A 23,381-nucleotide genomic window follows, 5' to 3' on the forward strand; every position below is an offset into this window, starting at 1 on the left:
ATGCATTTGAGCCAATCAGTTATGTTGTGACAAGGTAGGGGTGGTATACAGAAGATAGCCCTATTTGGTAAAAGACCAAGTCCAACTTATGCAAGAACAAATCAAATAAGCAAATAAAAATGACAGTCCATCATTACTTTAAGACATGAAGGTCAGTCAATCCGGAAAATATCAAGAACTTTGAAAGTTTCTTCAAGTGCAGTCACAAAAACCATCAAGCGCTATGATGAAACTGGCTCTCATGAGGACCGCCACAGGAAAGGAAGACCCAGAGTTACTTTTGCTGCAGAGGATAGGCTCATTGAGATAGGTTACCAGCCTCAGAAATTGCAGCCCAAATAAATGCTTCACAGAGTTCAAGTAACAAACACATCTCAATATCAACTGTTCAGAGGAGACTGCGTGAATCGGGCCTTCATGGTGGAATTGCTGCAAAGAAACCACTACTAATGAACACCAATAAGAAGAAGAGACTTGCTTGGACCAAGAAACATGAGCAATGGACATTAGACCGGTGGAAATCTGTCCTTTGGTTCTGTTGAGTCTAAATTTTTGGTTTCAACCGCCGTATCTTTGTGAGACACAGAGTAGGTGAACGGCTGACTTCCACATGGGTGGTTCCCACCGTGAAGCATGGAGGAGGAGGTGTGATGGTGTGGGGGTGCTTTGCTGGTGACACTGTCTGTGATTTATTTAGAATTCAAGGCACACCTAACCAGCATGGCTACCACAGCATTCTGCAGCGATACGCCATCCCATCTGGTTTGCGCTTAGTGGGACTATCATTTGTTTTTCAACAGGACAATGACCCAAAACACACCTCCAGGTTGTGTAAGGGCTATTTGACCAAGAAGGAGAGTGATGGAGTGCTGCATCAGATGACCTGGCCTCCACAATCACCCGACCTCAACCCAATTGAGATGGTTTGGGATGAGTTGGACCGCAGAGTGAAGGAAAAGCAGCCAACAAGTGCTCAGCATATGTGGGAACTCCTTCAAGACTGTTGGAAAAACATTCCAGGTGAAGCTGGTTGAGAGAATGCCAAGAATGTGCAAAGCTGTCATCAAGGCAAAGGGTGGCTACTTTGAAGAATCTCAAATATAAAATATATTTTGATTTGTTTAACACTTTTTTGGTTACTACATGATTCCATATGTGTTATTTCATATATTTTTTTTTAGCTAAACAGGTGGGGTATGCATGGTTGATAAATAACCTTGCATATATACAAAATAGACCCCAAAATGTTCATACACCATTTTTCAGCAAAAGTTGGAATTTATCAAAACTGAACTTGATTTCTAGTGGCTGAAGTTTTGCATAGCAAGAAGGTAAAAGTAGCTGAGTAGCCTTGTGCAAACGGGGAATATATGATGACACTTATTCATAACAAAAAACTGGTAGCTAAATATAATAAGAACATGCAAACATTTGCCATTCGTAAGTAGAGCATAAATCTATGTATTTTATATTTGCATCTATTTGCTATTATTTATTTCATTTCCATTATCATTGAAGAATAAATTCTTCACCTTTTCTGACTGTGATGGATTCATACTCGTGAAATAGCCTATAGGCCTACAACAAGTTAGGATAGGCTACCATTCGTTCCATCTCTCATTTAATTCTACATACTTCACAGTTGTAAATAGCTAAGCTATTTCAAGTATTTTGCTCTATGCGATCCGATACGAAGTTTAACGGTAGAACAGAAGTTCACCTTTTCCATTGACGTTTGTAGGCTACGTCTGAATACGGTAATGTCAAATTTCTCGCATATTTCATATATAAACATTATACATATAAGCCTATAACCATTGCAGAATAAATTCCTCACATTTTCTGCGCATGATGAGTTCATATTCCAGAAGTAGCGATACAACAAACTACCATGCATCTCACATTTAATTGGTCCTATTAGATGGGCTATTATAATTTCTAGCTTTTGCTCTATGCATCCGAAAGGGAGCGCGGTTTATAAAAAACAGTAGAATTTAACAGGTGAACAGACGTTTGATATTTTGCATTGAAGTGTGTAGGTGACCACTGTAAGTAGGTCTACTGTAGTTTTCATTTCTTTCCGAGTAGACAATGTATCAGTATTCGCAGGCAGTCTAACATTATTGAATTCTGTTTACAGGTCCACAACGATTCAGAAACAATCAGATACAGCTAACGTCACTGCAAAATAAAACATTCTGCCAACACCGCCAAAGACATTTGACCAAGTTCGCCATTGCTATTTCCTTTAGATACGGTCTAGGCCTAATTCCTATAATTACAAACTATAAAGCAAATAAGGGCGTTATTGTCACCATAAAAGGTGAATGATGGGAATTTTATAATGCTCATTCAATGCTCATTATAATGCTCATTCGTGTTAAATTTACCCAATGGTTATGAATGAGGCCCCGAACAGCCACAATCGTCCTATGATGATCAAGGAGAGGCACACTCATTTGACAATCCAGGACCGCCACGGTCATATGACGATCCAGCATCCACAGTCGACCATCCAGATTAGGAGAAAATCAGATGCAGGGAAGACTTGCCTCAATGCGTTGATTTCGCACACTGTAACTTTGTCAACCATGAAACATCTAAAAATACAGCACAAGGATAAAGGGGGTTCGTTGCATATAGTAGAATCCAGTGAAATAACCCTAAAAACACACTTGGCTGGCCATTGCTTTGGAGTTACTAGTTTCGTGAATGGCATACTCAACTCAGTCGTTCTAAAGTCTTTGGGTGCAGTGTTAAATGAAGATGTAGCCTATAAAGAGGAAAACCCCACACTCCCCTTTGTCAGTGTTGTCAACATTACTAAATTGGAAACTATACTGCTATCAAATATATATTACAGTAAAATGACTTGAAACAACCACTACAGTATGAATTAAATAATGGACAAATATTTCAAATGACTTCAGTTTGTTTGCTTCTTACAACATTTTGGAATGAACATAACATTACGAATTAAAAAATGATGTTATTAAATGGTGGGATAGGAAACAATGGGCGAAGTTTGTGCAGTGCTAGTTCAAGAGTCTCTTGCTTTTCACTACTTGTTATAATGTATGCCTCAGGAATTTCATGTCCATAATCATTTCTTACTGCCAATGTAAAAAGTAGAAAGGAGTACTGGTTGACACAGTGGGTGGCATTGTCACGTTGGTATAAATGATTTGGGAGACAGACACAGGAATGCGTAATATTTTTTTATTGTACCCAATTTATGGCGTGCCTTGTCAAGGCACGGGTACGAAGACCAAACAAAAATGAAATCATGACGTGCGACATGAACCAAAACTCACAATTTGCTTAAGCCTGCCATTGACACATTGATGTCAGTCATTACTATGGCAATTCAAGATGGCGGTACCCATACCTCTAATAAACATGGTTCAAGACCAAATCCCAAAAATAGAGATGTTTCTATGTTAAATGCACATTTTAGTATGAGTTGCTGGAATACATCTCTTTGCTTAGCTTTGCATCATAAAGTGTTTCCATTCCCCTTTAAGATATCTTTACTTTTACTCAAGTATGACAATTGAGTACTTTTTCAACCACTGGAGATATGATGATTTTTTTTATTTTATTTCACCTTTATTTAACCAGGTAGGCCAGTTGAGAACAAGTTCTCATTTACAACTGCAACCTGGCCAAGATAAAGCAAAGCAGTGAGACAAAAACAACAACACAGAGTTACACATGGGATAAACAAACGTACTGTCAATAACACAATAGAAAAATCTATATACAGTATGTGCAAATGCAGTAAGGAGGTAAGGCAATAAATAGGCCAATAGTGGCAAAGTAATTACAATTTAGCAATTTACACTGGAGTGATATATGTGCAGATGAGGATGTGCAAGTAGAAATACTGGTGTGCAAAAGAGCATAAAAAAACAAAACAAATATGGGGATGAGGTAGGTAGTTGGTTGGATGGGCTATTTACAGATGGGCTGTGTACAGCTGCAGCGATCGGTAAGCTGCTCTGACAGCTGACGCTTAAAGTTAGTGAGGGAGATATAAGTCTCCAACTTCAGTGATTTTTGCAATTCGTTCCAGTCATTGGCAGCAGAGAACTGGAAGGAAAGTCGGCCAAAGGAGGTGTTGGCTATGGGGATGACCAGTAACGCGTGCTACTGGTGGGTGTTGCTATGGTGACCAGTGAGCTGAGATAAGGCGGAGCTTTACATAGCAAAGACTTGTAGATGACCTGGAGCCAGTGGGTTTGGTGCCGAATATGTAGCGAGGACCAGCCAACGAGAGCATACAGGTCGCAGTGGTGGGTTGTATATGGGGCTTTGGTGACAAAACAGATGGCACTGGGATAGACTGCATCCAATTTGCTGAGTAGAGTGTTGGAGGCTATTTTGGAAATGACATCGCCGAAGTCAAGGATTGGTAGGATAGTATGTTTTACGAGGGTATGTTTGGCAGCATGAGTGAAGAATGCTTTGTTGCGAAAAAGGAAGCCAATTCTAGATTTAACTTTGCATTGGAGATGCTTAATGTGAGTCTGGAAGGAGAGTTTACAGTCTAGCCAGACACCTAGGTATTTGTAGTTGTCCACATATTCTAAGTCAGAACCGTCCAGAGTAGTGATGCTAGTCGGGCGGGCGGGCGGGTGTGGGAAGTGATCTGTAGAAGAGTATGCATTTCGTTGGTCTCTGCCCAAAGAAGGGCCAGATGTATATAGAATGGTGTCGTCTGCGTAGAGGTGGATCAAAGAATCACCCTGCATGAGCCTTTAAATGTTACTTAATCTGATTATTTGGTGTTACTTAAACTGATTATTATCTGAGTAAACTGATTATTTGGTGGAAACACAAATCTGTTGAGTATCTAAATGAGGGAATCAAGCAGCTCATCTTGAAGACTTGTACGGTTGTGCTGTGGATACAGGTTCCCAGGTTCCCCTGACTCCATTTAATGGCCCAGAATGATTGTCGGAGTATACAATTCTCTTTTTTTCTGCCTGCTGATGGCTGAGGGAAGGGGGTTGGACAGTGTGACAAAGGCCTGATCTCCCCCATACAGACCCCATGCTGGGACTATGTTTCCCACACATGCATACACACACGTACGCCTGCGAACAAACAAACACACACATCGCGCGCACACACACACACACACACACACACACACACACACACACACACACACACACACTCCTACACCAAGAGACACATTGAGTTTAGTCAGCTTTAAAGTGCCCGCTCACCCCCAGTAGTAGCTTGAAAGAGGAGCCAGCGATCTACAGAGGAAGGGAATCACAGAGGCTTTCAGTGGCTATTAGAGCTAACACCATGTGGATCAATAAGGATCCGTACTACCACTGAGGTCTGACTAATAGGCTTCTGCAGGCTCGTATATAATGACAGCATTAGTGCAGATGCCCAGATGGATAGCACGTTGGGAGAGAATGATGAACCAGAGACAGATGGAGATAGAGAGAGGGAGATACAGAGAGGGGAAATAGGTTACTCATATTAGTTGACGTAAGTGTTCTGAAAATAATGTTTTTAGAGGAAAAATACCCTTTGGTTTTGAATGATCATATTGGTATAATCATTTACATCATGTTCCTTTAGCTGACATTTTTAGGGAACGGTTCTGGCTCAAGCTACAGAGGAAGTAAGTAGTCCCTTTAAATAAAAAAAAGCAGACATCATGTGGTTATAAGAAAATAGCAAATTCACCACAGTGTCTTTTTGCATGAGGAGAAAAATCTGGACTCATGTTGGGATGTATCTATCCACCAGGCTGATCCTCCTGCTTGAATAATAAATAATGTTGAGTTTGCCTTGTGGCCACCTGACACCCATTAGCTATACACCCAGCTGAGGGGCTGGAGTTGGGGGAGCAGCAGCATCTATCTTCTCTCTCTACATATGCACTGTTTTTAATACAGGCTCATGTTGTTGGGAATCTGCAGCCTCAAGTACCAGGATGTTGGCTTGGGTTTCATTTAATTACTGTCTCAATGTATCTTCCTCATTCTCTCCAAGTCACTGCTCGCTTGTCTGACTGTGCCCAACAATATTAATGTAAAAAACATCTTTGTATTCTGTAGAGGTACATGCTATTGTACGCTCTGAAATGTGGAGGGGATCTGTTTTACTTGCTACTCATGATAATATGGCCCTTGAATTAAGTACACATTTTCCTTCCTGTTTTATTTAAAAGGCACCACTGAGAAATAGCTCAAATAAACGAGGTCATTTCCACATAAGAAAAAAGGACCAGGAAAGCACTTTCAGCTCTGTGCCAAAGCGTTAGTATAGAACACATAGTGTTAGAGTAACCAAGCAATGCAGATGGGGATGCACAACTATGCAACTTATAGGCAGTCTTTAAATCAAGATGCAAGCAGGGCCTCTACCCCAAACCAAAGGTTACAGAGAGCCTAGCACAGAGAGTGAGAGAGAGAGAGAGAATGAGAAAGAGAGAGAGAGAGAGAATGAGAAGAAGAGAGAGAGAAGGAGAAGGAGAGAGAGAGGGGGGGGGAAAGAGAGAGATAGAGAAATAGGCTGTTTAAAGGAGAAAAACCTCACCCCCCCAAGTGTAATATCCTCAGTCTGGGGTGAAGTACTGTAACTGGATTCCTCATGTTAAAATGTCCACACTGTGATCCCATCCCCTCAGAACGGCCTGAAACCATGAAAACTTCGCAAACACATGCCGCTGCTTACAATAATTTTTCTCCTTTAAATGAGCGAAAAATATGTTAATATTTGATGCAGTGTTTTTTTTCTCCAGTCCTTGGTTACATAACTGTTGGGTTTGGGAGATTTTTTTCTCCTCCTTTGAGCAAATATTCTAAAAAGATTAGCTAGGGGAGCAGGGGAAGTTTTAAACCTCTTGGTCACAATGGAGTTTTTAGAGGTGATATTGACAATAGAGCTGGTCTGTTTTTGTGGAGAAAAACGCAACCTTTGAATAATGCAAACCCAACCAAACCCTGTAGCTTGTCAAGCTTACTTTAATCTCACTGATGATCTCTCGATTGAAATGTAAGGGGGATTTAGATAATGATAATTTACAGGACGTTTTCTGAGATAAATATTTTATCCTATTTTCATATACACTGTAACCCACTGGCACAGAATACTTCAGAGGGGAGAGAGAAAACAAGCCAGCGTGTCCGTCCATCCACCCAACACCACAGCTCTCAAGAACATTCCTTTCATAAATCTGAGGGCCTGAGTATTTCTTGAAGAAACCAGAGCGAGAATTCAGGGTTGCTATGTAGAGGAGTTCATTATGGTGCCGATGGAAGATGCTTGGGAACCTTTCATATCTTCTCTCTGATTTTGACCCACGTCTATAAATACTGTGTGAGATTCCATATATAGTACATATGCCATAGACACTCATGAACACACACACAGACTCATGAACACACACACAGATACACACACAAAAATGTGCATCCACAAACACATACCATTTAACTCTCTTGTGCTAATGCATGTGCTTTGGCACCTACACGACAGATACCCTCTCGCCTCTTTTAAGATGTAGGTGCAAGCACCATGCTCAGGAGCATTCCGCAAGGGCCGATGAAGTAGGTGTCAAAACCTGTATTTCCTCATTGCCAGTGAAATTCTACGGCCGTTTCATCCTTCTCTTCCAAACTCTCCATCCACCTGCCCAATGTCATCCCCTGAAACAGTGTCTCAAGCCAAAAGAGAGATTAGCTCATTTGTAATGGTTGTGTTCTCCTCTGTATTGCGTCAGAGCTCTTCCTTTCATCCCAGACCCTCATCCCCCACTCACCACCGCCCACCCCCTTGAAAGTCCCTTCCTCCTCCAAGAATGCACACCCCTCCCCCAACCCCCCTCACCATTTCAATCTCTGAAATGTGGGGAGTGTGTGCTGCCCACAGAAATAGAATGAATAGAACAGGTATCCCCATTCAAGTCATTGATGGCATAATGGGTGGACTGGCAGCCATTTTGAGTGTACCCATGCCAGGAAGTAAAAGCAGGAAGTGTACCCTTGAAATTGTGTTGTGATTTGTTGAGTCAACTCACTGACATTACAAAAAATACATTATATTGTATTAGCTACATCAGTTAGAATAATTTGAATGAACATTCTACATCACCATGGCAATCCAGCATCAGTTGACAGAACATTCCAAATTACCATGGAAATAATTGCATCACAATACCAGACAGCCATTGAGAGTGTACTCATGAGTTTACCAGTCAAATTAATGCAGTAAAGAGGTCAATGGAACACAGACAGTGGGGGATAGAATAAGGATGCAGGATTGGCGCACATTCAACAAATCTGATATAACAAAGTAGATATTCATCAAATCCGTCATGATTGATGTATTGTAACAGGCCCACAATATGGTTACTAAAGTCCAATTTGGATATATTTGGCTGTTTTTGCTGCATAACATTTAGAAGTTGTTCCTTTTCCAGTTTAGAAGAAGTGACTCCTAAATGCTAACTCCCGTTTGTGTAAGCTGGTAGCATAGCTAGCATACAGAAATTGGTGGTGGCAGTCAAAGTCGTTTTTTAACTGCAATGCTGTTGATTGGTGACGATGTCAAGAAAATACTTTGGGGTTGACATCTATAGAAACATTATATTCAGATTTTTACCTCAACCTAGTGTGAAATACACATATAAACAATAGCCTAAATGCAGGAAAATTTTGCTAGGGGCCAATGAGGAGATTTGGGATCTTTCCCCAACAGCATATTTCCCACATGTGTTTCCATGGCATTTCCATTGTTTGGGTCAAGTTCCATTGACCTCTTTACTGCATCTTTTGCCAGGGTTAGAGCTTCCAAGCCCTCTCTATTCATTATATTTCTATGGTACTGCCTGCCTACCACAGCTTGAAGTTCCAGTGAGATGGGTTATTATGATGTAAGAGGTAGAGGAAGAGACGACCTATGAAATGATCTCTGTCTGCATGCATTAACATTGTCATATTTTTCAAAGAAACGCACAGGCAAGCCAAGCTCCACCAAAGAAAATATTTGCAAGGCCGAAGACCTTAGGGACGTTGTTCTAAAGGTAATAAAATCAGGCGACCTCTAACCCAAAAGAAACCTGGTCTGTACGTAACTGTAGAAGTTTGAAATGAATGATGTCCTGTAGATATTGTCTCCTACTGCTGATACTGGTGCACTCAATCTATCAGCCAACAACAATAAAGCAATGGACTGATTTCAGTTATAAAATATCTCAATTTTTTGCACCTAGGGTTTACTGAGGGTTACTTATTATAATCAATCATAAAGGTATCTTAAAATACAGTCGAAATAATTGTAACATGTTAAAATTGACTAAAATGACCCGTCATTATACAATAAGGCTTTTTGTCAAATGACTTTTGCCTAATTGATATAGAAGACATAAGAACAAAAGAACAATCAGGTATAACAGTCTTTTTTTATTCTCCATTCCAAGCCATTAATGAACATTCCTCACTGTTTGCACCACTATAAAAGGCCAAAACTTTTCATCCATTATTTTTTCGTATAGTTAAGGAAAGGATATGTGAAAGTCTAAATTAGATCATTATTGAATGCTATTACAAAAAAACATTTTTAATATTCATCAGCCTCCCACACAAAGACAAGACTATTCATTCCATTCAACATTTCCAATGTCACATTTTTTGCTCTGTTGTCCAGTTTTGTTTCCGGTTTTCCTATACTCATCCCTCAAATTTCGCTGGCTTTCATCTCACCACAAATACTGCAAACACAGGCTGCCCTTCTGCAATGACATATGGGGCACAAAGACTCAGTGGGGCACACTGCATCCATGTCTCACATCTCTTCCTACATGTATCTCACTCCCCCTCTCTACACTTGAGTGGTTGTATTTCCTTTTGGTTAATCGGAAACTCCTTTGCCACAACAGGCATTTTTATATTTATCTTCAGAAGCCTGTGTTGGAGGTTTTTTCGGATCATTAGGGACTTCACATTTATATTAGCTTCAGACCAAGTCTACAGCCTGACTTATTGCCTCACCGATTGCCTCAGGAATCTGGATGTCGCCAGTCAGGTTCAAGTTCTTTTTTAATTCGCAGTCACTTTGCACTTCAACGGCATCCTCTGGCTTGTCAATGCCGTTGACACATTCCTTTTGCTGTGGCTCAGGGGCAGACACGGCAGCCGGCTCGGCTGCCTGCTCCTGACACTCCCCATTGACCTCAGGGGCAGAAGGCTCAGCAGTAGCCTCCACTGAGGAAACAACATCCTTGTTGTCCAGCACAGCCTCCTCTTGCTCAGCGCTGGCCTCCTCTGCAGCAGCAGGTGCAGCAGATTCTGAAATGATGATCTCCGGGATGGGTTCTGCAATGTCGGCAGCCTCTGGCTCTGCTGCTTCAGTTACTGCATCAGCAGCTTCAGATTCAAGCTCTGCTACGGATTCTTCTACAGGTAGGGGGAGCTCTTCAGCGGCTGGTTGTGGGATGGATTCTGCCTCTGGCTCTGCGGCTGCCTCTGTGGCTGACTCTGACACGGCTTCTGCAACTGATGCAGGCTCCTCCTCCGGGGCGGATGAAGCTGCTTCTGCCTCTACTGGTGCCTCGACCACAGACTCAGGTTCTGGGGCCTTCCCTGTAACAGTCTCTGTTTCAGGCTCTGGAGCAGCAGGCTCTGGTTCTGTAGTGTCTGTAATCTCTGCTGTCACCTCTGTGGCTTGTTCTGTAGCCTCAGAAGCCTTTTCTGGTGCTGCAGCTAGCTCCACAGAGGCTACCTCAGGCTCTTCTGGTGCAGGCTCTTTTGGTGCTGCCTCAGGCTCTTCTGGTGCAGGCTCTTTTGGTGCTGCCTCAGGCTCTTCTGGTGCAGGCTCTTTTGGTGCTGCCGCAGGCTCTTCTGGTGGAGGCTCTTCCACTGCGGGCTCTTTTGGTGCAGTTTTTTGGGGGGCTGCTGCAGGCTCTTCTGGTGCAGGTTCTTTTGGTGCTGTTGCAGACTCTTCTGGTACAGGCTCTTCCACTGCAGGCTCTTTTGGTGCAGCCGCTGGTTCCTCTAGTGCCGCTGGTTCTTCCGGTGCCTCTGTTTTATCTGGTGCTGCCGCAGGTTCCTCTGGTGCTGCCGCAGGTTCCTCTGGTGATGCTGCTGGTTCCTCAGCTGCTGCAGGTTCTTCTGGTGCTGCCACGGGCTCTTCTGGAGCTGCAAGCTCTTCTGGAGCTGCGGCTGGTTCCTCTGCTACTGCTGCAGGTTCTTCCGGTGCTGCCACTGGCTCTTCTGAGGCTGAAGGTTCTTCTGGTGCTGCAGCTGGCGCTGGGTCCTCTGGTGCTGCAGCTGGTTCTCCTGAAGCCACTGGTTCTTCTGCTGCTGGCGCAGGTTCTTCCGGTGCCACCGCTGGCTTTTCTGGGGCTGCAGGTTCTTCTGGTGCTGCAGCTGACGCTGGGTCCTCTGGTGCTGCAGCTGGTTCTTCTGAAGCCACTGGTTCTTTTGCTGCTGGCGTTGGTTCTCCAGGTGCTGCCACGGGTTCATCTGGTATAGCCGCTGGCTCTGCGGTGGCCCCCTTGGCCACTGCCTCTATAGCTGACAGGGCCTCTTCTGTCGCTTCTGTGATGGCTACCGCTGTCGATTCCACTGCTCCCTCCACTTCAGCAGACACCTTAGGAGCAGTCTTCGCTGCCAACTCAGCGACTGGAGCTGGTGCTTTGCTCTCCACGGCATGGGCCACGGCCTCAACGGCACTCACAGCAGCCACAGTAATCTCCTCCTTCTTGTCCTTTGGGTCGCTGACATCGTACCCCTTCTTCCTCTTGCTCAGCTTGCCTCCCATGGTGTCTCCTAAAAGTGAATAATAAAATCAGAATTACTTAACAAGTGTGATAGGTTGTTGCGTTTGAAAATATATGCATAGCATATATCCGTTTCCTTTAACTACAAACCACAAACCTCAATACCACGTTAAAGCTGAAGAAAATGCAAGGCATTGCAATCCTGCCTCTTGTCTCCGAGAAAGCACTCAGTCAGGCTTTAAAGGGGGAAGGCATTTCAATCTGGAAACCACACTCTGCCAAATACTATTGGCTAAAAGACAACTGACCACTGCATGGGAACTACTCCAAGTTCTAAACTATCCAGTGCTCTTGTATAAACCACAGGACAAGACACCCTCTCTGGAGTCTTAGGTAATGTTATTATGTGCCAAGTGAGCCTCCCATTCTACTGTTGCCCTATAATGGTCTGTTTTAGTTGTACACTTATTCCCACTGGTATACTTTTAGAATAGCAGGTTAGAGGCACCGTTAGAGGAGGAAGGGGGACTTGAGTTCACAGAATAAAGAAAAAAACACAAATGCTTTTAGCTATAGGTTTTCGGAACCTAGTGAGCACTTGTTGTCAGGACATCTAAAATGACTGCAAGCAAACCAAAAGAAAGAGAGGGAGGGAGAGTAGGAGAGAGAGAGAGGGGGATGGGGGATAAAGCTATCTAGTGCACTGTAAATAAGTAAGGGATAATCAACGAGGGGTTATTCGTTCTGTGGAAAATAATGAACGACGTGGAATGCCCTTCAAGCCAATCAGAAACGACTATTGAACAATGCCATGGTATTTTGAAAACTACAGGTTGGTGAAACATTTTTGGGGGCTATGGTCTGGATTTGGTTTATCGTTTAGTGCCAGGGTTAGATAAGATTCAGGCCAGGGTACATGGATAAGATAACATACTATTTTACAGACCACAAACTCGTGTTCTGCATAGTCCTGTTACTTGCAACCACAAAAGCATTGGAATGAAGTAAGGGATAATCAACGAGGGGCTATGCGTTCTATGTAAAATAATGAATGATGTGGAAGGTGTGTTCCCCAACGCGCCAAAAAATTTATGATTACCATTGAATTCTACCATGCAAAAGGGGGTGTGGTATATGTCCAATATACCATGCTAAGGTCTGTTCTTTTACACAACACAACGCTTTGTGCCTGGATACAGCCCCATTGTGCCTGGATACAGCCCTATTGCCTTATTGCTATTATAAACTGGTCGCCAACATTATTGGAACAGTAAAAATACATGTTTTGTCATACCAGTGTTATACAGTCTGATATACCATGGATGTCAGCCAATCAGCATTCAGGGCTCAAACCACCCAGTTTATAAAGGGAAAAAATGCATGCTCTAGAATGCCCTTCAAGCCAATCACAAAGCTATTCAACAATGCCATGGTATAATACTGAGTAGTAGTATTCCTGAGTTAGTACCATGCATCATCCACTGATGACAAAAACATATAGCTAAACTATTTGCTTAAGTATGTGTGTAGGGTTAAGGTTATCACATTGGTCTCACTCAGAAAAGAGTGATTATTTTATTTCATTGCCATGCTTGTAAGAGGAAGAGCTGATTTCAACATACCTCAACTTCCCTTCCCTCTATCAGAAAACCGAGAACTGGGAATTAAATGTTATCTGAGAGATATGTTTGGTGATAATAGTACTAAATTAATCCTTAAAATAATAGTAGGCTGGCTGTCAAATAAATCAATATTTACCATTGGAATGGATATACTAAACAGGCATTATAGGTTACGGTTTCTTCTGCCTGACATACAGTATCAAGTGAAGCCAAAAGGTGGAAAATGCTCAACATGCAGGCGGTTCTCAAAAAATACTATTCTTTGAGGCAAAACTAAGTACGAACGTAACAATAGACTATGACATTTTCCGCAAGTACTTCGTTTGACCATATCCAAAATGTCACAAAAATAGTTGAATCTAATTTGGCTTTTTCGTCAGATGGGTGACAGAGCGACTGCCATATAGCATATTTATTTGAACTGCAGCACACAACGGGCGTGATCATAATAGGAGCTGTCCGTAGTACTGCATTGGGGAAATCAAGAAGGGATGCAGACAGAGGGAGCCGTGCGCCAGGCCAGCGCCGGTAGGCTAAACAGCTAAATCCATGCTGATATCAGAGCAGCGATTGTTCCCCTGCACTAAGCTATCGGATAAACAGGCTTTCATATTCCTCCCAATCACTGTCCATATTTGAGGGTCGCTATAGCATGCGAATTAAGTTAATTGCGGGGGTTATTTATATGTGTTTGACTCAATTAATGTAATCAGTTTACATGACATTTGCATATACACACACATTAAACGAAAAACAGTCAGACATTTCAAAATGAGATTTCAATATACATCTGCCAAAAGCACATGACAATATTCACGTATTGGGGATTATAGGCGAGGGGATTAAACAGTAACAGTTTAGGGGTGTGAGGGTTAAACCAATTACAGCAATATGATCACACACAGATTACTGCCATGTGTTATTTTGTCTTAAAACTCAAATCTGGCTAAAGACACGTTAATTACGACGAAGGAAAATGCGCATAGAATTGAACAACTCCTGTTGCCATAGCGAGGCACTAAGAGACGTGCATCCTAGCCTGCTACAGAATGAAGTTAACTGTGAAACCCACCTGATTTTAAAAAGTATAACTTTTATAGTTTGGATGGATGGCAGTCTTTGATATTTGTCATTATAGAACAAATATAAGTTATTATTTAAAAATATATATTATCGACAGTGAAGGCACAAGCGCAGTGACTCCATCCCCCCAACCACATACACACCGCTACTACACTCTATCTACCCTGTTCGTTTTAATGTAGCCATACCGTCTAGTGGGGCTCCACAGGCGTGTAGAGGCACGATGGAAAATATGTTCGTATTTTTTCTATTAAGCTTGAATCTTGATTTGTCATCTTATTCTGCACTTTATATATTTTTGATGTATTACATAAATTGATTTGGGCACACACAGCCCTGTCACCCTGATGCTTCTGGATATTTTTTTCTACGCCTCATAGCGCAGACAAATTGTTAAAATCCCAGCCAGGACTCCTTGGAACATCCACATAATAAAACGCAAATCATGGCTCGAAGATGTTGAATCTGAAAATCTAGCACGCACCGGTAGGAATGCAAATACATGAACAAAAGAGAACAAAGGATAGCTTATCCAACTCTTTCTCCCTTCTCTATTCTTCATTCTCCAATTTACCACAACAGCATGTTCTATATGTTCTCTTATTTTCTCCAGAATAAAAAAAAAACATACAAAAGCTGAAAAATATAGATACAAAGTTCACCAACCTGGATTTCTGCCTTAAACCCAAACGGTAAGGAGAGTCGAGGAGCTGATGTATTCCCTTGCAAGACTGAGCACGGACTGATAATAGAAAGAATCTTGCGACTGAAAGCTGCACCAAAGTCCTCCTCGTTCCCTGAGGTGCAATCTAGGACTGTGCTTTTTTGAAGAGTGCCCCTATAGGTTTGCCAGACATCATTCGCAATCACAATCTATCCCACCCACTGCCTGCAATCTAGGGGAAAGTGGGGTAAATTGAGACATTTTTTACATTCAGCATCACTCTGTCAAGGGAAATATGGTATTCTTTCTAACAAAGATATCTAGGCTACATATATTTCAGGATGTTGCGTATCCCTGGAAATATTCAGAATTCATGTAAACGTTACAGTTTGGAAAACATAGCTTGTTTTCTCTTAGCACAACTTACCCCTGTTATTGGGTAAATTGAGCCACAGGACAGGGTAAATTAAGCCACCTACAAATTTAAAGCCATGTCTATCTCAGAGGAGGCAGGTAGGAGGAGCTATAGGAGGATGGACTAATTGTAATGGCTGGAATGGAACCAATGGAACGGAGTCAAACATGCAGTTTCCATATGTTTAATGTGTTTGATACTGTTCCATTTATACCATTCCAGCTTTCACAATGACCCCTTCCTCCTATAGCTCCTCCCACCAGCCTCCACTGATCTATCTTTATTTCCCAAACACAATTCAACACAATCACAATCACTTTTTTGTCTTTTAATAATTTTAAGCATCTTTTAACACAGGCTTAACACCTAACAAACAATGTACTTTTTAAAAAACACTTTTAACATAGGCCAGTTGTTACCTCATATCCCAGCAACAATGAAACGCTACTAGCGCACACCGCTAACTAGCTGGCCATTTCACACTGGTTACACTCACCTCCCTTTGACCTCCTCCTTCTCTGCAGCAACCTGTGATCCGGGTCAACAGCATCAATATAACAGTGTTGCTTCCGTCCCTCTCCTTGCCCCAACCTGTGCTCGAACCAAGGACCCTCTGAACACATCGATAACAGTCTCCCTCAAAGCATCGTTACCTATCCCTCCACAAAAGCCTAGCATAGCAAGGAAATCATCTACTTCAAGGTCTCAGAGTAAGTGAATTCACCAATTTAAATGCTACTAGCCTGCCATTTCACACCAGTTACACAAGGATGCACTTTCACACTAGGTTTAGGACCTCAAATAGAAGCTTATAGAGACCCCAACTGATGTATAGAATAATCTTAAAATTATCTACTTTGGTGTAGATACAAGCATCATGAAACCTCAACATAAAAAAATAATTTCACTTGATGAAAATCAATTTTTTGGACCTAACTTGCTTACCACTTTTTCCATGTGGTTTCTTCCTTCACAGACTCCATAAAACGATGACCTCAATATTTGGTCAAACTATAAATGTTGTGTATGGTTTCCCAGAAACAAGGGTGGCTCAACTTACCCCTTTGGCTCAACTTAGCCCCTCTTTTCTATATTCTAGTGCATACTTCTGTAGATTAGATGGGGTTCACACATTTGAATGCCCACTCTTATTTCACGTCATAAGTGATCACTATCACAAAGGTCTTTCTTTGACTTCAGTTTGTATTATACTTATGTAGTCTTATTTACTCTTTATCTGTGTGGTGAGTGGTGACAAAGAGGGAAATAACACTCCCCTTCCTCCCCCAATCAAAGTCAGAAACTGACTATATTAAGGACCTTATTCTAAGGTGGTTCCTGGTGGAATGTTGAAATTACAATATTATATTTTTTTATTTTTTTTATTTCACCTTTATTTAACCAGGTAGGCTAGTTGAGAACAAATCTAATGTATCGGTTCAACTAGAATATATCTATTGCACCACAGTTTCCCTACAAAGAATTGTGGTCAAATTGAATAATACAGAATGGAAATGTGTTCTTTACGCTATTGTGTTGGATGATGAAATATTTTGCAGTATTATGTAACTCAGTACCTTCACTCCAGGACCTGTTTAAGTCAATTTAACCACGTGACATCAGGGCTGTAGCTACAGTACATATGAGCAGGGTTGGGGAGTAAAGGATTACATGTAATCTGTTACATGTGTAAGGTTCTGTATTTATTTTCTTAGTCAACCCTGTGTTCTGTTTCGTTGTGTTCTTGAACGTAGCCCTGCTTCCTTGTGTTTTTGAACGTAACCCTGTCTTTCATTTTTGTTCATTGATATCACCTGTGTTAGTTACTCACCTGGTCTCATCAGCTCCTTATTTAGTTCAGTTAATTCTGTTTGTGAGGTATTCTTTGTGAGGTATTGTTTGTTTTGACTCTACGAAGCCTTTTCTTAGCTTGTTTGTGAGAACCAGTTATAGCCTTCAGTCCTAGTTTTGATTCACCTGCCTGTTTGCCTACCTGTGTATGACCATTGCCTGCCAGTGACCATGATTCCTGCTTTCTGCGAGGGTGAAATAGTCCTGCCGCGCTCTGTGCGTGAATCTACACCTTTTTCTCCAAGAGTATTCATTACAGAATACCTCACCTAAAAACAGAATGGGGGGGGGGGGGGTACTGTAAGGTTCTGTATTTATTTTCTTCGTCAACCTTGTTCTTGAACGTAGCCTGTTAGTTTCTCATCAGCTCCTTATTTAGTTCAGTTCATTCTGTTTGTGCCTTTGTGAGGAATTCTTCATTTTGAATCTACTAAGCCTTTTCCTAGCTTGTTTGTGAGAACCAGTTATAGCCTTCAGTCCTACTTTTGATTCACCTGCCTGTTTGCCTACCTGTGTATGACCATTGCCTGCCTGTGACCACGATTCCTGCCTTCTGCGACGGAGAAAAACACCTGCCGTGCCTTGCGCGTGAATCTACACCTTTTTCTCCCTGAGTATTCATTACAACATGTAAGGGATTACTGTAATACGTTACCAGCATATGTTTACAGAAACTTTTGAAATTTTGATTTAAGAAAATATATAGTTAACTAGGCAAGTCAGTAAAATAGTTCTTATTACAATGATGGCCTACACCGACCAAACCCAGACAATGCTGGGCCAATTGTACACCGCTCTATGGGACTCCCAATCACGGCTGGCTGTGATACAGCCTGGATTCAAACCAGGGTGTCTGTAGTGACACCTCTAAGCACTGAGATGCAGTGCCTTAGACCGCTGCGCCACTCGGGAGCCTGAAATGATTACTGCAAGGAATACTTTTAATTTCTGAAAGGATGTTTGCGAGAATCTTTGACACTTTGACATTCAGCATTGAAAAAATGCTCAAGTTTAAGGTGGTTCCACCTGAGCGAGTCTGACCACAAGTCAGACCACTATGATGACACACCAAATGTGTTTGATGGCTTGCAGGAATAGCTTGGACTGTAGCCTACAAAAACCTATGTCTTCCAATGGTGAGACTGCTGTTAGCATCCAAAGATTATCCAACTTGAATAAACGCTTGGCGATAAGGATGACAGCAGTGGTGTAGTCTACGGCGATACGGATATCACTTATTATTGATAGCGCATTGATGTGACTCACTGCTCTCTCATTTAGTTATTTGCGCCTTACGTTTTGTTGTTGTGGATGGCTATTCACAAATATGTATTTGAACCCCAAAATTGTTTAATTCAACAAGTTTAAGCTGCCTATCAATCATTGTTTTTGAAACCAGTGGACAGCCAGTGAAAATGCGCTCTTGCAACATCTGCATAGTGTGGAATAAAGTGGGGCTTCTATTGCGCAATCTAATTCATGCTGATTAAAAAAAGAAAGAAAATACATCCATAGGCCTAATGGACACATGCTCAAACTCACACACTTTTGATAGACTTAAAGGGGCAATCTGTAGTTGCTACATCCATTTTTGGACTTACAATTACCTTCACATTAATATTTATATTGTAATATGAAGCCTACATAACCAACCCATAAATTAAACATCAATAAATGGCCAGTTATGTTAACATTTATTTATCCTGCAATTGGTAACATTTGTCTTCCAATGCTTCTTTAGGGGGAAGTAATCTAAAAGTAACAATGTAATCAGATTACGTTACAATTACTAGTTCTGTCCAATTGTAATCAGTACGGATTACATTTAGAAAGTCAATATGAGGACACCGAGGTCAATGGTTTTTGTTTTGAAAAAAACTAACTGTCGGGTCTGAACTTGCAGAGTTTATAATAGAAGAATATACACTGTGCAATTTCTAAAATTGGTTGTAGCAGCTTTCTTGTTTTGTCACTCAATTAGCCCATGTCTGTGAAAACATGTTAAATCTTTTTATTTAACTAGGCAAGTCAGTTAAGAACAAATTCTTATTTACAATGACGGCCTTCCCCAGCCAAATACAGAGAGACCTAAGTAAATTAGTCTAGTTAGCTATCTAAACTTGTAGCAATCATGGCCGAATTACCAACCGGGCAGGCAGGGCGAGTGCCCAGTGACCCTGACGTCCAGGAGGCCCCGATTTTGTTAGTCACACTCACTCAGATATCACACTGTCATGGCTAAAGGTGTAGAATTGCATGAAAACCATAAAGTCCGCCATTATGGATTTTCCACCATTTACAAATTTGTGAAAATCCCTTAAAACGCTTTTCCTCTAGCACGGATTGACCGATCTGCACAAAACTTGACATGTGGCATGTATGGACCAAGGTCTCTCAACACAACATTTTCCAGACGAGTAACAAAAACACACCACTTTTGACCAATAAACATTCACGTGGTTGTGGTCTCACACATGAATGCGTACAAATCAGACAAGGATCTTCTTATTGTGACAAAAATTGGTACACATGTTCCAAACACTGTCAAGACTCAACATATCTAAGCACATTTAGATAAACCACACAGTGGTGCTGTAATGGGCACATGTTAATATGAAATTTGACATACATGCTTAGGGAGGTGAGTCTAGCTAACCTGTGGGGTATGGTTGTTGAGTTTGGCCGCATGGTGGCGCTGTTGAACAGGAAAAAACATTAATGCAAGTTCATTGGTTCGTATCAGCCATGTTGTTTTAGATAGACTCTTGGGAAATGTTGTGTTTAAAGACGTGCATCTATAGATGCTACATACCAAATTTGGTTCAGGAGAAGAAGACATTTTAAAGTAATCAATATCATTACAAATAGTCAAAAATATAGTTCCAGTCAAAAGTTTGGACTCAACTACTCATTCAAGAGTTTTACTTTACTATTTTCTACATTGTAGAATAATAGTGAAGACATCAAAACTATAAAATAACACATATGGAATCATGTAGTAACCAAAAAAGTGTTAAACAAATCATAATATATTTTATATTTGAGTGGCCACCCTTTGCCTTGATGACAGCTTTGCACACTCTTGGCATTCTCTCAACCAACTTCATGAGGTAGTCACCTGCAATGCATTTAAATTAACAGGTGTGCCTTGTTAAAAGTTAATTTGTGGAATTTCTTTCCTTAATGCGTTTGAGCCAATCAGTTGTGTTGTGACAAGGTAGGAGTGGTATACAGAAGATAGCCCTATTTGGTTAAAGACCAAGTCCATATTATGTCAAGAACAGCTCAAATAAGCAAAGAGAAACAACAGTCCATCATTACTTTAAGACATGAAGGTCATTCAAACTGGAAAATTTCAAGAACTTTTAAAGTTTCTTCAAGTGCAGTTGCAAACACCATCAAGCGCTATGATGAAACTGGCTCTCATGAGGACCGCCACAGGAAAGGAAGACCCAGAGTTACCTCTGCTGCAGAGGACAAGTTCATTAGAGTTAGCTGCACCACAGATTGCAGCCCAAATAAATGCTTCACAGAGTTCAAGTAACAGACACATCTCAACATCAACTGTTCAGAGGAGACTGCGTGAATCGGCATTCATGGTCGAATTGTTGCAAAAAATCACTACTAAAGGGCACCAATAAGAAGAAGAGACTTGCTTGGGCCAAGAAACACACGAGCAATGGACATTAGACCGGCGGAAATCTGTCCATTGGTCTGATTAGTACAAATTTGAGATTTTTGGCTCCAACCACCATGTCTTTGTGAGATACAGAGTAGGTGAATGGATGATCTCCGAATGTGTGGTTCCCACCGTGAAGCATGGATGAGGAGGTGTGATGGTGCTTTGCTGGTGACACTATCTGTGATCTATTTAGAATTCAAGGCACACTTAACCAGCAGGTCTACCACAGCATTCTGCAGTGATACGCCATCCCATCTGGTTTGCGCTTAGTGGGACTATAATATGTTTTTCAACAGGACAATGACCCAAAACACACCTCCAGACTGTGTAAGCGCTATCTTACCAAGAAGGAGAGTGATGGTGCTGCATCAGATGACCTGGCCTCCACAATCATCCAACCTCAACCAAATTGAGATGGTTTGGGCTGAGTTGGACCGCAGAGTGAAGGAAAAGCAGCCAACAAGTGCTCAGCATATGTGGGAGCTCTTTCAAGACTGTTGGAAAAGCATTCCTCATGAAGCTGGATGAGAGAATGCCAAGAGTGTGCAAAGCTGTCATCAAGGCAAAGGGTGGCTACTTTGAAGAATCTAAAATATAAAAATATATTTTGATTTGTTTAACATTTTCTTTGGTTACTACACGATTCCATGTGTTATTTTATAGTTTTAATGTCTTCACTTTTATTCTACAATGTAGAAAACAGTAAAAATAAAGAAAAATCCTTGAATCGGTAGGTGTGTCCAAACTTTTGACCGGTACTGTACATCAAAAGTATTTAGAATGATCTGGTTGATTTTTAGTTTTGATATTTGCCATGCGTGGTAAGGAGTACAGACGTAGCTCATCCTTGGGCGATGTGTCCAATTTGTCCTGATGGTGGCACAGTGGGCCCACTGTCACGTCCTGACCATAGTAAGATGTTATTTTCTATGGTAGAGTAGGTCAGGGCGTGAGAGGGAGTGTTTTTCTATGGTTTGTATTTCTATGTTCATGTTCTAATTTTGTATTTCTATGTTGGTTTTGTTTGGGATGATCTCCAATTAGAGGTAGCTGGTCCTCGTTGTCTCTAATTGGAGATCATACTTAAGTAGGTTTTTTTTCCACCTGGGTTTGTGGGAGATTCATTTTGAGTTGTGTATGTTTCACCTCTGCGTCACGGTTGGTTGTTTTTGTCTTTCAGTTTATTTATGTATTGCATAGTTTCACAGTGTAAATAAAAATGTGGAACGACACACACGCTGCACCTTGGTCCTCTCATTCCTACGACAACCATGAAACCCACAGCATGAACCCTGCCAATATTGCTTGCAGCTTAAATTCATGCTTATTTTTGCTGTTCTCCAAATAGCATTTTAGTCTTGAAATTGTATAGAAATGCAGTAAATGAGCTTCAACTTTCCGGACCTCATTAAAACTCAGACCCTGCCCACTGGGCACAGATGTCAGTTCAACGTCTAGTTTTGATTTACATTTGGTTGAGTTGTCAACTAATGTGAATTCAACAACAAATTTCACCATGTCATTGGATTTAGGTTAGAAGTGTGCAAAAAATTCTAAACTCCTAGTGCCTTAGACAGCAGGAAGACCTACGAAAGGGTCACGTCTCGGAATGGCAAATCCATGGACCTCTCAGAGGCTAAACTGGATTCCAGAGTCACATCCAGCCTGAAATATGCTTGTGAGACCATTGTTGAACAACATGAAGAACATGAAGTGGCTCAGTTATCCACTTGGGTGGCTACGGCCCTTTGTGCCATAAACCCTCAGGAACATGGTGTCTGATTCCCGTAGGTTCAACATACTGTTCTTCATGTTAGTTATTGTTCGTAAAGGTGACAGCGGGCTAAAAGGTCACTCTCAATATTACTTTTCCATTTTAAGTGTCCTGACATATGGCACCTTTGTGCTATTTGCCTTCTATGTGTTAATGGGCCCAATATTACGAGTGAGGTTTAATGAAATTCTACAACTTGCTCTTTTTTTGTGTGTACAGTTCACCCGAGAGATGACACAGTTCTTCATGTACAGTAGGTCTTGTATTGTTATCATCTGCATCGTTGAAAGACAGGGAACAGGAAAATATTAATCAGGACATGTTGAAACAGAAAACGGCAGAGTATTCCATTTTGTTCTCAAGACAGGAAACATGAGGAGTTTGTGTTATTGCCCAGGAGTGGATTTTGTTTTGATGAACTGAAGGAAAGCGTCTTTGCAAATGTAAATCAAAGAAAAAGAGGAATAGGAAAGGAGGAATAGCATCTGTTTGTGTTCTTTCAGCTGTAATTGTATATGGAAATTGTTTAGCAACCACA

At 41.4% G+C, this 23,381-nt stretch overlaps 1 protein-coding gene across 3 annotated transcripts; it reads right to left on the bottom strand.

Annotated features, from left to right (window-relative positions):
* Positions 1 to 9,414: 9,414 nt before the first annotated feature.
* On the bottom strand, positions 9,415 to 15,271 carry LOC115167399 (uncharacterized protein KIAA0754). Of its 3 annotated transcripts, none has more exons than XM_029721794.1 (3): positions 15,124 to 15,271; positions 10,861 to 11,801; positions 9,415 to 10,824 (listed from the first exon to the last, which is right to left on the bottom strand). In XM_029721794.1, exons 2-3 carry the CDS (start codon positions 11,791 to 11,793, stop codon positions 9,988 to 9,990), a joined length of 1,770 nt encoding a protein of 589 aa, XP_029577654.1. In that variant the 5' UTR covers positions 11,794 to 11,801; positions 15,124 to 15,271; the 3' UTR covers positions 9,415 to 9,987. The 3 variants fall into 3 exon arrangements, with proteins under 3 accessions (XP_029577654.1, XP_029577655.1, XP_029577653.1); XM_029721795.1 differs by having other exon boundaries at positions 9,415 to 10,752; positions 10,789 to 11,801; XM_029721793.1 differs by having other exon boundaries at positions 9,415 to 11,801.
* Positions 15,272 to 23,381: the final 8,110 nt, after the last annotated feature.

This window comes from Salmo trutta, chromosome 29, assembly GCF_901001165.1.
Source record: "Salmo trutta chromosome 29, fSalTru1.1, whole genome shotgun sequence".
Classification (NCBI taxonomy): Eukaryota; Metazoa; Chordata; class Actinopteri; order Salmoniformes; family Salmonidae; genus Salmo; species Salmo trutta.